Below are 17606 nucleotides of genomic sequence, written 5' to 3' on the forward strand. Positions count from 1 at the left end.
GTGAATTAGACTAGAGCACTTTAAGGGCTTAAGCCTCAGGCTGCGAAAGAAAGAATTAGACAATATACAAGTTGTGCAAATGCAGCATATTAGTATGCTGCTGTATTCTAAAAAAAAAAAAAAAAAAAAGCTAAAAATGGCATCGTTTTAGTTATATATCATATTGTGAATACCTTCACAACGAGTTGCCATGATATTGCACCACTTCGAAAGCACTTCACCAATTGAATAGACTATTGTTGCAGGTACCACACCCAGGCTGTACTGTTTCAGGGCTATTTGGCCCTTCTCTGGTGGGTGGGTAGGGATCCTGAAATGGTGCTGTCTGGGTGGTGGTATCTGCCGAGAATAAGTAATAATAGTCTTCTCCATTGGTGAGGCTTATTTGAAGTAGTGCAATATCATGGCAACTCATTGTGAGGTATTCACAATATATAACTAAAACAATGCCGTTTTTAGCTTTTTTTTAGAATTGCTGCATACTGATATGCTGCTTTTGCGCAAACTTATACGTCTAATTCTTTTGCAGCCCAAGGCTTAAGACCTTAAAGTGCTCTAGTCTTTTTAAAGGACTTAATTTTATGATTCAGTATTGCTTAGATCATGTCATAAAATTATTCTTGTAGGCCAATGGTAGATGATTTTTAAGCAGTTCAAGATTAGAATAAAGCATATCACAATTAGCTTTCATCCAGATATTCAGCTTAATTTTCAGTTTTTGTGATATGTTAATAATTTTCAGTATTTGTGATTTGTTAATAAGTCCAAATTTTATTTTGAAAAATTCAAAAGTAGGAGACTTCTTTTTGGCCTTTTGTACTTGAGCTTTCTAATTGCTTATCAAAACCATCTTTCGAAAATCATCTTATCAAAACAGCTTTCATCCAGATATTCAGCTTAATTTTCAGTTTTTGTGATATGTTAATAATTTTCAGTATTTGTGATTTGTTAATAAGTCCAAATTTTATTTTGAAAAATTCAAAAGTTGGAGACTTCTTTTTGGCCTTTTTTACTTGAACTTTCTAATTGCTTATCAAAACCATCTGCTGAAAATTTTGTGCACCCATTCTTCTACCACTGTTATATCCTTCTACTACTCTACAGGTGTGGGTGCTTCCTAATGAAATTCTGCTTGTAGTTCCATTTGCTTTGCTTTTATTTTATTATTTTTCTTGTATGGGGTGTCTCTTCACCCACTGGATGTCATGGCAGTTTTACTTCTTGGTTATAAGATGCAGTTGTATCATCACAGCAGTATTTTGTGTTGGTTGTGTTCCATGTTAAGTGTAGACACTATATTTCTTTTTAATTTTTTAGTATAATAATTTTGTACTAATGTTTTTCCTTTCTTTTTTCTTCACTTCTCTTTTTTTTGATTTAATATAGCAAATTATATTATTGATATTCAATTATTATTCTATAATAATTGATTATCAGTTATCAGATTGAATAGGATAATTATTTAATGATATTATACCATTTATATTATTGATATTAAATTTTATATCAATAACATAAAAATTGAATATTGATTTTTATATTCTCACTGTGTTTATTTATCTCACATTTTAATATTTATAGATTTAGCTCAAGCAGAGTGGGAGCTAGAGAAAGCTAAAAAAGAATGGGATGAATTTGAGCTCAAAATTCCAGGTATTATATATTTATTATTTTATGCAAAAGCTAGAGGGAAGGAGAGGATAGAGTATTATCATAGGAATTGTTGATAATATATTTTTAATTGAAATGATAAATAAATTTCTGGAATAGCAAGTTTCTTTGATTTCATCATGTATTTTGACTGTATTGACCAGTACTTTGACCAGTTGATAGCTTTTCATTAGCGAAATCATTTTTAAATCTATCTTAGTTAAATAAAAAAAAAAAAAAAGTCAAGAAAAGTTCGATGATTGTACTTGAAGTACTGAATATGTATAAGTAATTAAGAATGGAATAACATTGACATTTTAATGTTTATCAGTGATTAAATCACTGATAAATATTAAAATGGATAAAGATTAAAACGAGAAAAACATTAAAATCAGACATCCCAAAATGATTGCACATTCTTTTGATGAATATTTTTTAATCTTCTTTTAATATTTTCCATCTTTTCAGTTTTTTGTAAAGTCATTCATCAGTACCACATTAAAGGGAGTGTACTGTAAAGAATTTAGGTTGTTATTTAGCTTTAATTTTTTTCTCTCTTAAATGATATCATACCCAGGGGCTCACTTTTATCCTCAGGGACTCACTTCTGGTGAGTATGGGCTTGGCAAACCCAGGATCCTGAGCTGGATATCATCATTCTTCTTTTTCTTGCTTTCTTGGTGATTCCCTTTTACTTCTGACTCTCTCTCTCTCTCTCTCTCTCTCAGGGTAACACAGGAACTTTTTTTTTTTTTTTTGGCTGGTGCAGCATAAGCCTCAGGCTTGCTTGCATCATATGGCTAATAATAATAATAAATCAGTTGACCTTTTAGGCTCATTTTCTAATTGATATTTTCCAACAAGATTAACAAACAAAATTTCTTTCAGTAATGCCAAACTTTTTATTGTAGACAAATGCATTGTTTTTGGCAGAAGGGTTGTTGAATGTAATCTCCTTGCAATTTTAATGATTTAAAAATCATTTAATAATAATGATATATGAGATAATAATATGATGTTTCAACTTTATCCCATCATAATAATTGTTCCCATAGTCTTTAGTGGTGTGTACTCCCAAGTCAATCTGCATGCTGTGTGGGTGCTGAAAAACCTGAAATAACTAAAAAAGTTGAAGACACCTTTAAGAATTTCTCCAATCTCTGATGGGATTTGAATTCAGACTCCTCTCCAAATGAGTAATAAGTAGTGAAACCACTATAACAACATGAAAGATAATGGAAGTATTAGAACTAGATAAGATAAAAGATTAAAAAAGTATAGGAGATACTGAGTTTTTAAGCAAGGAATGATAACTGATTAAAATAGTGACATAGTACACTATACTGTTGTACTATTCCATTTTGCTATACTGTAATATTCCTGGTTGTTTTAGTTAATAGAATATTTCTCATAAAATTGGTTAAGCCAGAAGAGAAGACCTCAGCTTCTCCCATTGTTTTGACATACACTGGTAATCAGCCCTTTCTCTAGCATATTTTATACATAAATTTTTATTTTGTGCCTGTGGGCTCTGTGGAGTACATACACGAATTTCCATTTTCCAAGATAGTCTCCTATATAGTGGTCTCTTCTATATTTATCAACTTCCAAATCCATCTTTTCTCATATCTGCTATCCACTATTTACTTTTCTGTCATTAGTTTTCTTATCCATTGTCACACCTCAACCTGTCTCACTGGTCATTTATGTAACTTCCAGTTTCTCAGCAGTGTCTGTCTATCAGGAATGGAATTCTCCTAGTGAGGTTTTTGAATTAGTTCTCTGCTGATTTTTTGCCTTATTTTATTTTTTCAAAAACTCGGTACCTTTTTCTTTGAAATCATATGAAAAAAGTTAGGAGCCTAATTCCTCACTTTGGAAATGAAATTAAAAATTGTTGCTAGTTTTGAAGCTGGCAAACAAGCAGTCAGTATTGGTTGCGAAAATGGAATACCATCTGCAACATTAAGAACAATTGTAGCCGATAAACAAAAATATAAAGATATTGCACAATTAAAGTGCAGTATTTTTTTCAGCCCTTAACAGTTGTCTGAGAACCAGAGAAAATCTTACTGAAAATGGAGAAGTTATTATTGATTTGGTTTTCTGATCACAGGCTAAGGGAGGTAATGTGAATTCTGTTTCCTATCGAATTCTGTTATGGCCTCTAAGAGAGTTAATGGGAATTTTTGCTGAAGCAGAAGGCTGAGAGTATTTTTGAAAGGCTCAAAGTGAATGAAGAAAATTTCAAAATAAATATAAATTAAGGACTGCATTTGAAATTGTTTGGCTCTGAATGCCATGTGTAGTTGGCTGTTAGAATAAACTGCATTTTTGGAATTGACAAATTAAGTAGTTGGAACTGACATCTTTGTGAATTTAAGGGTAATTGGATGTGTTAGGAAAAGTATGATAAGGTGAATAGCCTGGCATCTTTGTTTTTTTTTTTGCCTTTACTAATACTAATTCATTTGGTTGTGGGTCAAAAAATGCTAATATCCAATCAGCAGGAAGTTATGTCAAAAAAAGTATGCACGAATTATTGACTGATTTTTATGAAACAGGACTGTTCTGGAAGATGTTCAACAGGACATTCATCATGGAGGAAGAGATATGCTTGCTTCTAGGTCATGGCGCTTCCGTAGCCAGGTGGGAAGGAGCAGCAGTGCATAGCACATGCTTCTTGATTAGACTGGGGTTCGAGCCCGTCACCACCAAATACAGAGGATGTGGAAAGGTCAGGGAATGACCACCGCATATCCCGGAGCAATATGGCCTTAGTTGATAATGCTCCTAAAAACCAAATAACTAACTAACTAACTAACTAGCTTCTAGGTCAAATTGGCAAATTAAGTAGTGTAAAGATTACCTTAGTATCGCCCTCCTCTGCCTGATTGTTCTAGCTGAGCTAATGAATTAACATCTGCACATCTCCAATCCGCAGGTACTTCTGAGTCTAAGGATGCTGTCATTTTGATGGCTAAAGGCTTAACTATCATTTCCACTTATTTTGGTATAATTGGAAAAATTCCATTAGCCTCACGTACATTTTTCACTTCTGGCTGCAGCAGTTTCTCTTCCACCTCAATTTCTGTTATTATAAAATTATTTAACTCTCAATCATTATTAGATATACTTCTGCCTAGCCTCATCTTTAAAAACTTCATGTGTGAATGTAGATGCAAAATATTTATTCAGTTTATCAGCAGTCTCTACAGGATCATCAACAGTTATACTAATATTGAGTGCACTGACGTGATTCATCCCTTTCCTTCTATTGTTAACATAAACAAAGAATTCCCTGTTGCTTTTTTCTGCATTCTTTGCCAAAGACTTTTCTTAATTTGCCTTAGCCTGCTTAATATCCTGAGTAACTTTATTACACACTAGTTTGTACTTATTGTAGGATTCTGTATCCCCTGAAAATTTACAACCATCTCATGCATTTTTATTCTCTACCACCTAAGCTCATCAATTCATCTAGCATCTGTTTAAGTGTACATCTTGAATGATATCTCTTAGTTGGTATAAAACGCTTAGTGGCTTCTATGATTAGATTATTTTTCTGAACACTTCCCATTTTGCATATGCATTTTTTATCATTATTTGATTGCACTGAAAGAATTAAAAAAAAATGTGTAGGCCCATTGTAATCACAATCACTTTGTGAAAACAAAAAGTCCCTCCCTTTACCCTTGGAAATAATTTATTTGACTAACTAACATCAACTGTGCTATGATCGCTGCTGCCTAACGGTTCCTTTACTTGAAGATTCTTAATATAGGATGAATCACTGCTGATATCCTGATCAAGAATATTGCTTTCTTTTGTTGCCTGACACATTAGTGTAGAAAGAATCAACCAGAAAATTGAGAAATGTTTTGAGACTGAGGGAGCTACCAGCCCATGGTTCCAGTTGATATCTGAAAGTTAAAATCCCTATGATAAGACATTCAAGTTTGCTGGTCTGCTCTATTTGTCTGTATAGTGCAGTGGGTTTCAACCTTTCTACTTTGGTGACACACTTTTTAAATGATCCAGCCCCTGTGACATACCATGAAATAAAAAGTCAAATTTTTTAGGGCAAAATATATAACAAAATTTGTTTACTAACATCAAATTGGTACATGTACGACCAAGGTCATTTTAGAGTAAGTACAATGAAATCTCTATTCATAATTAATTATTTATTAGAATAAGCTAAATGAAAGATAGCCAATCAAACAGCATTTAAAAAAATGTATGTTAAATTTAGGCCTGGTACTGACTGCTCAGTACTAGACTTAAATAAAAATTTCCCCTGCAAAATACAAATTTGTGGAGAAATTTTTGATAGAGCCATCCTCAGCTCCTCTTCTACAGAAAGAAGTTTCTCCCTTTTTCTACTTTTTATTTTGTTCAATACCAAAAATGCCAACTTTCAAAGATAAAATATAGGGAATAAGGTCTTTCAGGCTGTTTTTCAATGTAATGTCAATCTGTATATAGGGTGCTTTTGGTGGGTGGCTGCATGAGTAATTTTTTGGCCACACAGATTTGATTCAGTCTCTTCATGTTTAGATCTATATGTATCTGTCATGGTGTGTATGGTTTCTGCATTATCCAAAGTTTTATGTTTCAAAAAATCACTGAGTTGTTGGAAAACTTTGAATCCATTGTCATGTGTCTTCTTGATGTCTTTGAAATTTTTACTTTGCTTGAAATCAGTTAATAAACTACGTTCTTCATTATTTTCTTGTGTTTGAGGAATTTGTTAGCCTTTGGCCAATTTTTTTTCAAAGACTTTGTAAATGTTGACCTTGGAATTCCATTCCATGCTATTGCTGTATTGTAAATACATCTTTAATGTTTGAAACATATCTTAAGCATTGAACTTGGAATTTCATTCCATGCTAGTGCTTAAACACATCTTTTGATGATTTTTAATAATCCTGTAAAATCTACATTCGTGTCTTCTATTTTGTTTTTAAAATTGCTTAAACTTTTACCTGTGTTGTCTTGCTGTGTTGTTTCTGAATGTTAAGCATTCAGAAACGATCAAGGATGTTATATGTAGTAACATCCTTGATTCAACATTATTCAGAAAGCCTGCTATGGGCAGCACACAGGAAAGAGGGAAGGATTGGTGTGTATAATAGAAGCTTCTATTATATTGATGTATATAATAGAAGCTCTGTGTATAACCTTTTGTGTCCTTAAAGGATAACTGTTGAATATCATCAACTTTTTTTACACTAGCAGACATACTCTGGTCCTTTACCTATCCTTATTGCATGAAATATTCCATTTCCCTAATATTAGAGTCACCAGGAATAGCCTCCTGTGGGACCAGCTTATCCTACTTATGGTGAACCCACCATCCAGTCAGATGCATGAGGGTGGGCTCTTATATTAAGGTCTGCAGCTGAGTCCTCTGATTTAATTCCTTTGAGTGTAATGACCCTTTTCTTTAAGTACTCATTTGTCCAACAAAATGTGAACTTCCACTTAATTTCCTCTCTCTCTCTCTCTCTCTCTCTGCACCTAGTACACACAAAAGCATTTCCTATTGCATTATGTCCAACTACAGTTGGGTCTGGGTGCATACATACATACTACATACAGTGCATTTAATAAGGTCTTGATTTGTAGTAGAACCACCATTGGAAATCCCACCACCACCACTGATCTTCACTGCTTTAGGGCATCTACTTTTTTTTTCAGGTCCCAGGCGTAATCTGTTAAAAAACGTAATTAGTAGTTCTACAGCACCAAATCTGGATACCAAACTACAAATACACTGTCTGCAATGGTAATATATTATATTATTCCTGTCTGCAATGGTAATATATATACTGCGTAATATTTATAATACACTATAATGTTAATTATATTCCCACAAACCTTCGCAAAACAAAATATTCAAGATTTTATCTATTTATAAACTTTCTGCAGTGGCAATATTCCAATAGCAACTGTGGATGTTGCTTTTAATTTTCTTAATATTAAGATAAACTTTAACTCTTTTTACTTTCTAAATATTTATATGGATAAAAAAATAAACAAATCTGCAATTAAGACTATTCCTTTACTGCAGATTATAATGTTTATTAAAAACAAAAAACGTCCAAATTATCACAGAAAAAGTTGTGTATTTATGAGAAAACTAATGACAGAATCGTTGCATTTCCAGAAAGCCAACACCTTTACTGTATAACAGAAAGTTAGTTAGCTGCTAAACTAAGTACAATTTACCAGATTTATTCACAAAGTCAGATGGTATCTTGCTGCTATGATTATGAATTAAAGGATTAAGTGGGTGACCCTAATTTGAGCTGCCAGTGGTGACTTTTTTGCCATAGTGGAGTATGAGTTTCCTTGAGTGTTTGGAGGTGAGATCCTGGGGGAGTCTGCACCTGGTTGGAAGTGGCACTATTCTGATTGGGATCGTGGGAGGTGTGGTGAGGAAGACTGATGGATAGGGCAAGGCTGAGGTTGTATTTTTTTAAATTAATTAAATTTTTTTTCTGTGATTAAAGAAATGAAAAGTAAATAACTAGTTGTCCTATTACCAATTAATTACTAATTAACCAATAATATATAAAAGTAATTGTTTTCCTTTTGTTGCTTATAGTTCACAGCTGTAGCCGAGTGGTCAGGCGCGAGGGTGAATAAGTACACATGCCTTGAGTGACTGAGGTTCAATCCCTTGAATGCTAAATATGGTGCTCTTTCTTATATTCTTGGGTCATAAAATAACAATATAATTTTTTAAATAATAAAAATTATACATAATATAAAGAAAGTTATTATTGTAGGATACGGTGTATTAAGGTACACAGAATACTGTATATAACTGGTGAAGCATTTTTATAATTAGCAGCTAAAAAAAATTCCTTTGCCTTCATATTCCTTCTTATGTGTGTGTGTTATATAAATTTGTTATTCTAGATATTTTGCTTTCTAGTAATGTAATTTTAACTTTTTCTCCTTTTATTAGTTGTTGGAAATCTCTCTCCAAATACTCTACCAGTAACATATGAAGAAGTCTATCATTATTTCAGAACAAAAGACATGAATGAATATAAAGTAAATTTGAGTATTCAAGAAACAATTCTTTAATATGGCTATAAAAGTTTGAAATTTTATTTTGTATGAAACATTTGGAGGAAGTGACTTAATTCATTAACTTTATTATGAACAATTGTTAACTAAATTTTTTTATTATAATATACAGTCGAAGCTCTATATAACAACCCCCCAGGGGAATGAGAAAATCGGTTGTTATATTGGAAGGCATTATATCGATTGTTCATGAAATCAGCGACAAAACAAGTAAAAGCTTGAACATTTAATGTAATTCTGCTAATATGATATAGTATAATCTTATTTTATAATATTTACTACAGTATTAAACAAGAAAATTATGATTATAAATTTTGCATTGATTGTAGAGTGCAGTTTATTTTTGCTGTTGTTATGGGGGGGGGGTTTGATGGTGCATAAGCTGCTACAGCTATAATGCACCTATTCATTTATAATATAAGAAAATGAATAGAGTGCAGTAAGGTTACAATTCAGTTGTAAATTTCACTATACAGACTACATACCTATCAAGACCTAACAAGAGAATTGTTTCATACGTTAAAATAATCTGTCAACACATGCTGTTTCAATGGTAGAGTACCATTGAAACAGCATGTTTAAAAGAAAATTATGAAGGTGCGCAATAGCAGTTATTTCACTTTCACAGTTAGGTGCTTGAAAAAAAAAAATCGACATACAAGTTCCAATCCTTCATGAGCATCTTTCACTGAAACTTCTTGTTCAACCATGAATAGATTCCTCATCTTCATCACTACAAATTTCAGAAGATTCCATTACATTTGCAACGAGTTCCTCTTCATTCATGCATATCCTGAAACATTCAATATCTTCATCCACTTCTGCGTAATCTTTGAAGCTTAATAAGTTTAGGTGATGATGCACATGCTCAAATATTTCTTCCCTATTATCGGATTGTTCTTCACAGTTAAGAGGAGAAGCATGCAAAACTTCACACATTGCAACATTCAAGGCAGTAAATCCAGCATGTTTGAAGCCGTTTGCAATCACTTTTTCATCAACTTCACCCATGCTGAAACACTTAAAAACATTGCAGCAGGTTGTCGATTTCACATTGAATTTTGCTTTCAAGATAAAGCACTGTTTTTTTTATAGCATTCTTCAGTAGTTTTCTTAAAATGCTGGATTATACCTTGATCAAGTGGCTAAAGAACTGATATCATATTTGGTGGTAAGTACTTGACATCTGATTTATGCATTAACATCAATTCATGATGAAGAGGTTGAAGAAATGTACACCGAAATCAAGAGTCTTCTAGATGAAAGAAAACTCACGACACTATCATTATGGGGGACTTCAATGCTAAGGTTGGAAAGAGAAAAAACAGCACAGAAAGGGGAACTATAGGAAATTTTGGAATTGATGAAAGAGGTAAAAGACTTGTGGAATTTGCAGAATCTCGAGGAATGTCAGTAATAAACACTTTTTCAAGAAAAGAGTGAACAGAAAGTGGACATGGAAGAGTCCAAATAGATTAACAACTAATGAAATCGATTTTTCCTCACTAACAGAAGATATATTGTGAATGATGTTACTGTCCTGAACAAGGTAAATGTTGGAAGTGATCACAGAACGGTAAGATGCACACTTGATATAGATGTAAGAAAATAAAGGAAAAAATGGATTCGAGTAAATAATACAAAGGTCTTTGAGATAATAGAAGAGGAGAAAAAGCAGTATGTACTGGAACTTAAGAACAAGTTTGAGCTTCTGTTTGTTTGTTTCTTATTTGGTTTTTAGGAGCATTAGCAGCTAATACCATATTGCTCCAGGGATATGTGGTGGTCATTCCCTGACCTTTCTGCATCCTCCGTATTTGGTGGGCACGGGCTCGAACCCGGGTCTAATCAAGAAGCGTGTGCTACGCACTGCTGCTCCTGCCCACCTGGTTACGGAGGTGCCGCCTGAGCTTCTGCAGACTACTCAGGACAAAGATATTGACAAGGAATATTACAACTTTCTGAAAGTGATAAAGCTCAAGAAACCTATAGGTAAAAAGAAATCCAAAGAAGAAAAAATTAGTCAAGAAAAACTTGTCATGATCAACCGAAGACAACAAATGAAGAGCAAGAAAAACACCCATAAGGAGAAAATTGAGTATACTGAGTTATGCAAAGTCATTAGAAAGAGTTTCAGAGAGGACATAAGAAAATTTAACACAAGGAAAGTAGAACAAGCATTAAGGGAAAACAAAGGATTTAAATCAGCAGCCATGAGTAATACAGAAAAATAAATGATACTGAAACTGAAGAATAACGATGGTGTACTTATAAATAGACAGAGAAGGCATAATTCAAATAGCAGAAGACTACTATAGAGAGTTATACAAGGAGCGAGGGAATGATACCAGCAGTGGGGAAGATGGATCGCAAATTTGTAACACATACAACATACCTGATATCCTTCCTGATGAGGTAGAACACGCGTTGAAGAAAATGAAGAATCAGAAATCTCCGGGGGAAGATGAAGTTACTGTAGAGTTGTTAAAATTGGGAGGAAGAGACATGACACAAAAACTGGCAAGACTCTTCACAAAATGCATTAGAAAAAGTGTGAAACCTAAGGAGTAGAATAATGCAATCACAGCTTTGCTGCATAAGAAAGGAGATAAATCAGAAATTATAGACCAATTAGCTTGTTATTCCACATCTACAAGTTGTTCAAAAGGGCCATTACTAACAGATTAGAAAGTGCACTGATTAGGCCACACCTTGAGTACTGTATACAGGTCTGGAGGTCTCATTTTAGGAAGGATGTAGATTTGCTTGAGCGTGTACAGAGAAGGGCAATAAGATTGGTTAGAGGAATGAAGGATCCTCTTAACAAGAGAGGCTTAAGTTCTGCAAATTGCAATGGCTGGTGACTAGGCACATGCACGGTGATCTGATTGAGGTGTATAAGGCCTTGAATGGGTTGAGCACGCTAAATTCTGAAGGGATTCTTCCACTTGTTCAGATTACTCATCCTGCGATCTAAGTCTCTGCGATCTAAGGGGGCATAAATTCAAATTAAGGAAAGACAGATGTAGAATAGATGTGCAGAAATTTGCCTTTAGCCAGCGGGTGGTTAATTACTGGAACAAACTTCCATCTATCGTTGTCGAAGTTGATAGGTTAAATAAATTTAAGAAGGAACTGGACTAACATTTAGAGGGAATGGTTGTGTGAAATTTTTTTTTTGGCTGATGCTGCATACGCTCATACACTTGCTTTCTTGCATCACATGCCACTACCACTACAACAATGGAGATGGACAGATGAAATTCATGAGTTTGTGGGTAGTAAATGGATGGCCATTGCACAAAACAGAAGGAACTGGAAAGGCCTTCATCCTGCAGTGGATTGAAAATGGCTCGACAGCAATTGCACATAGGTCTTTGCTTGACAACGAGGGGTGCAGTTATCCACAAACAGCAAAATTTTTCTATTCTTTTCACTCATCCTGCGATCTAAGTCTCTAATCCATTCTTCAGATTTGTGATGCCATCCATGCTTTCAGTTTGCTCAATACCTTTAAAGCATTGAGGCTTCTGGGCTTTACCAGTGATTAAAAGAGGAAGCTTCTCTGTGCCAGACATGGTTGCTGCTAGGAGAATGGTAACTGTTGTTTGGCCTTTTTTCCACCACTACATTTCTCGCCTTAAAGTGTAAGTGTTTTTTCTGGTAGCAATTTAAAAAAAGAGTGCAGTTTCACTGGCATTGAAGGTGTCATTGTGGTCGTGTGTCACCAAAACATTTTTAAATGATTTTCCTTCCATTCCTTTTGTAGCCTCAATTCTCACGGCTGCACTTTCGCCACGCACTTTTTTGAAAGATAGGCCATGACAAGTCTTAAATTTCTGGAACTATCCATCTGAGAAATTTTAAATACTTCAATATCCATTCAATGCACAAACGATTCAGCCTTAGGTTTTAAAAGATTACCATCTACGGGAACTGTTTTTGCATGCATCATTATTAGCCATTTTCCAAAAGTAAATTTTCAAGATCCAGATACTTCACCTTTTGTGCTCGAATCCTGCCTGGTGCAGCAGATTTCTCTAAACTTCCAATCTTTCAGATAGTGAACAGAGTACTCTTAGGAATGCTGGACTGTTTCGCAATGTGAGTTTTAGATTGCACACCATTATCTACAGCTTGCAAAATCCTAATTCTATCTGCGATTGGCAAAACTATTCACTTTCTTGGAGCCATACCAATAAGCATGTTAGAGTGTATGTACACTCTAACATGCTTACAAGTTAGTGCAAAAGCATCAGATCTTCTCGCAGCTAACTGCTAAATAGTTATAAGGTTGGCATCATTATGTATATCTCATATTGTGAATACCTTCACAACGAGTTGCCATGATATTGCACTACCTTGAATAAGTAACTCTTCACTATAGGAGAAACTATTGTTACTTATTCTCAGTGGATGCCACCGCCCAGACAGCACCATTTCGGAGCTGATTGGCTCCTCTTCAGTGGGTGGGCAGGCACCCTAGTTTTGCAATGATGGTAAGGCAGTTGCAAAGTGTAACTCCACAATATGAGAGATGCCTGATGGTGTGTATTAATTTGAATTACATCGCAATTTAGGGCAAAAGCCCCAAGTTGTGTAGTGAGTTAACATGCTTGCAAGTTAGTGTAAATGCATCAGATCTGCTCGCAGCTAACTACTAAATAGTTATAAGATTAGCATCATTATTTGCATAATAATTTACAAATTTCATCATAATTTGCACTAACTTGTAAGCATGTTAACTCCCTACACAACAACGCTTTTGCCCTAAAATGCGATGTAATTCAAATTACCATACACCATCAGGCATCTCTCATATTGTGGAGTTATACTTCGCAACTGCCTTGCCATCATTGCAACACCAGGGTGCCTGCCCACCCACTGAAGAGGAGTCTATCAGCTCTGAAATGGTACCATCTGGGTCGTGGCATCTGCTGAGAATAAGTAACAATAGTCTTCTCCTATGGTGAAGAGTTACTTATTCGATGTAGTGCAATATCACTGCAACTCATGAAGGTATTCACAATATGAGATATATGTAATGATGCCAATATTATAAATATTTAGCAATCAGCTGTGAGCTGATCTGATGCATTTGCACTAACTTGTAAGCATGTTAACTCACTATGCAACTTGAGGCTTTTGCCCTAAAATGCGATGTAATTCAAATGAAATGAACTTCCAGCTGATGTTCATTTCATTACCGCAGAAAAGAGCGTAGGAAATGTTAAAAATTGATTTCTCACATCATGGTCAGGCTGCAAGCTTGTCAGTTACTTCAATATATTTGAAGTGTTCTGTCATTTTTAAATGCAAATATTGTAATAAAAAAGTAAAAATTCAGATTAAGAGGTAGAAATTTATGGTCATTTTAGAGAAATCCTTTTATTTTCAAGGTCATTATACTGAATATAAAATAGTATTAGGCTAATGAGAAATGGCTGTGACCAATCACATAGGATGGTATAATGTGTTGGGATGTTAAAAAAAGGATCGCTATAAAGAGCTTTGACTGTATTGACATTAATGTGTACCTTTCAATCATAAATTTAAAATTTACTTTTCTATTTGTAATTGAAAGGTATACTTTTAAAATTTTTCTTTTGATTTAATTAGTTTGAATACTGAAATATACTTCTACATTTTTAATTTTAATGTTTTTCATAAGTTTTTTAAAGATTCTTTATTTAATTATTAATATTATTATTAATGAATTTCTATTAGAAAAATATTCAGCCAGTTAGGAGGCAGAGGAGGGGAATATATGCAATCAGATACATATTCTTTGGACCTCCAGCATTATGCTCTGATCTTATTCAGGAAAGAAATTTGGTCTTTGCCATTGCACAATGTAAATATGGATAAAACTTTTTTTTTTTTTTTATCATTATGATATTTTTTAATTAAATTGTAAATTAAGATTTGTATAAATTTTACTTCTAGAATTATTATCAGTTATTCTTTAAAAAGGGAATAAAAAAATTACATTAACTTAATCGAGATATTTTAATTTAATCCAGAAATATTACAATCTTATTAAAGTGTGAATGTTTAAAAAAAAACAGTTGTTTTAAATTTTGTATTCATGTTACAGACTTCAAAATCTTTAATCTCCCTTTTTTATTCTCTTAAGGCTCAAATTCTCTTTAGTACAGATGTTAAGGACATTTGAAGCTTCATTTGCTGTTTTTATCACTCTGCCAACTCAAAAAATTGCTCAAATTTTTGACTTTCTTTCATTGAGACTCAGTTTTGTATATTCTGATTTTTCTAACATGAAGTGACTTTTACCTTGGGATTTTCATAGCTGGTTTCTTACAGGTACCTTCAATTAGGGTTGTAGTTAATCTTGTTTAGTGGGAGTAAAGTATTCTCCTGTGATTTATTCCAAGTTTTACAGCCCAGACAGCATGCAGATTGTTTCAGAGAAATGTTTTTTAAGACATATGTGCAATTAAACAAATGAACTTGTGCACTGTGGGAACTGCTGTGGTATAAACAAAGTAGCTGATGCATGAAAAAATCAACAGGCAACATCAGTAGCAACTAAGTTTTCTAATTTTAGAAAGAGAGAGATGCTGAGACATTTGCTATTGCTAAATGACCTTACACAAATTCTTCATATATTTACTAAAATACTGGACTGTATTAACCACACAAATCTAAATACTCTTAATCTTTTCCTCAACAAATTTTTTTCTTAGAAGTGTAACAGATATGTAACAGACTTACATATTATAATGATACTTGGTTTCAGGGATGCCATAAACCTCAGCACTAAATTCATTCTTTGGATAAATAAATACTAGTAAAAGTAGCTTAGTGATAGCTTGATTAATTTTTTTTGAGTGCTTGCTCATGTAATTTAGAGAAATCTTCAAAACACTGAGACTATAACTTACTTCATTAACATTCATACATTAGGAACCAATTTCAATACAGGCAAACACAATGTTGTCATTTTCATTCTTGGTATTAAGGCATTTCCAAAATTCCTTTAAAGAGAGCTCTTTTTTAGTCAGTGTCCTCCAAGCTGGAAGTAATTAGCAATTAGTGATTGTGTGAGAAATGAGTGTCGTATGGTAGTATTACTTGTAATTATTACACGTATTCTGGTTCATGGGTTATAAGATTGATTTTGCGTTAGGGGAAAGAGGAGGATGGACTTTAACATTCCATCTCCATTATTGCATCACTAATTCACCTCATCAGGATTGTATGAGTGATCGCAGCTTGTCAATGATCATAATTCTGATTTATTTCTCACTTTCATAGATGATATAGCTAAAGTAAGCTGTCACAGTTTGTTGATGATTTGTAGGTGGGAAGAGTGATTAACATTCTGAGTTAGGCCATGTTGATTCATAAGGATTTGGGTTGTTTGCATATATGGGCTGAAAAATAAAAAAAGTACACCTTTTGTTTAATTCTTTTTTTTTTTTTTTTTATTAAAATCCCAAACACGAGAAGTATTAGAACCTATAGTACTTAGTACTGTGCTTGGGTTGAAGGTTGAGAAGATGAAAGAAGATATTTGTTGACATTAGACTTGAACTTCTGAAGACTAATTTTCAGGAAATACGTATGAAGGAAGGTTGTTCCAGAAAAAGGCAGTTGAATGAATAAATGAGGAAGATGAAAAGTTGGTTCTGTGGGTTTGAAGTTGGACAGTAAATGGATGTTGGCTGGTGGCGGCATGTGTTTGGACTGTTTTGAAAGAGAGAGCGGGAATTATAGAAGCCAGTTCAGAAGAACAGTGCCCATGGAAGTATCTGTAGAAGAGGCATGCAGCAGAAACAGTACGTCTATGAGAAAGCGAGTGGAGAGACTCTGTTAGAGATGAATCGTTAATTAACCTAACTGCCCTCTTCTGAATGGAATCAAGAAGCCTGAGAGAGGTTTTGGGGGCAGCACCACCCCAGATGTGGGAACAATATTCCATGGCATGGCGGATTTGCGATTTATACAGAGTGAGCAGCTGTTTGGAAGAAAAGTAACGCCGAGAGCGAAAGAGAAAACCATGTTTTTTAGATGCAGAGGAAGCAATATTTGTAATGTGCTTGTGCCAAGAGAGATTAGAAGTCAGGGTAATCCCCAAAAGAGATATATCATTTTGCCTAGAAATCGGAATGTCACTAAAGATAAGCATAGGAGCAGAAGAATCCTTTTTGCGAGATATAAGACAAGACTGAGTTTTAGAGGGGTTGAAATCAACTAAGTTGTCTTTGCCCCACTGGAGAATTACCTGAAGATCGGCATTTAAAGAATTGGTAGCAGATTTTCGAGAAGTTGAAGCTGATTGAGCAGGACAAGGTTTCTCAAAATGGAAAGTTGAATGCAATGTGCTATCATCGGCAAAACTATGGATAGGATTTCCAGTCAATGGAAGAAGGTCATTGATATACAAAAGGAAAAGAATGGGTGAAAGAACTGAACCTTGGGGGACACCGGCATTAGTGGAGAAGTTAGAAGACAGAGAGCCATCTACCATCACCCTCAGTGAGCGATCAGAGAGAAAACTGGATAACCAATTACTAAAAACAGTTGGCAAACCATAAGATGGAAGCTTGTTTAGAAGACCTTTATGCCAAACACGATCAAAAGCCTTTGAGATGTCAAGAGCAACTACTTGTGTTTCACCGAACCTTTCCATTGAATTAGTCCATAAATGGGTAACATAAGCCAGAATATCACCAGTGGATCGACATTGATGGAATCCATACTGGCTATCGTTGATCAGACGGAAGGTTTCTAGGTAGTTTAAAATTTGGCGGTTAATTGATTTCTCCATTACTTTAGAAAGAGTAGAAGTAATTGCAACGGGACGATAATTGGATGGGAGGGATTTG

At 34.2% G+C, this 17606-nt stretch overlaps 1 protein-coding gene across 1 annotated transcript in view; it reads left to right on the top strand.

The window, feature by feature from the left end:
- The window catches only part of LOC150085648 (ELMO domain-containing protein 3-like), a 236720-nt gene that overhangs the window by 26955 nt on the left and 192159 nt on the right, over positions 1-17606 (top strand). Inside the window, exons 4-6 of the mRNA XM_090374635.1 lie at positions 1582-1653; positions 8630-8718; positions 14482-14608. Of these exons, the coding sequence (XP_090230761.1) occupies positions 1582-1653; positions 8630-8718; positions 14482-14608 (288 nt within the window). The remainder of the gene's footprint in view (positions 1-1581; positions 1654-8629; positions 8719-14481; positions 14609-17606) is intronic.

This window comes from Mastigoproctus giganteus, chromosome 5 (assembly GCF_048544385.1).
Source record: "Mastigoproctus giganteus isolate SK-2022 chromosome 5, ASM4854438v1, whole genome shotgun sequence".
Classification (NCBI taxonomy): Eukaryota; Metazoa; Arthropoda; class Arachnida; order Uropygi; family Thelyphonidae; genus Mastigoproctus; species Mastigoproctus giganteus.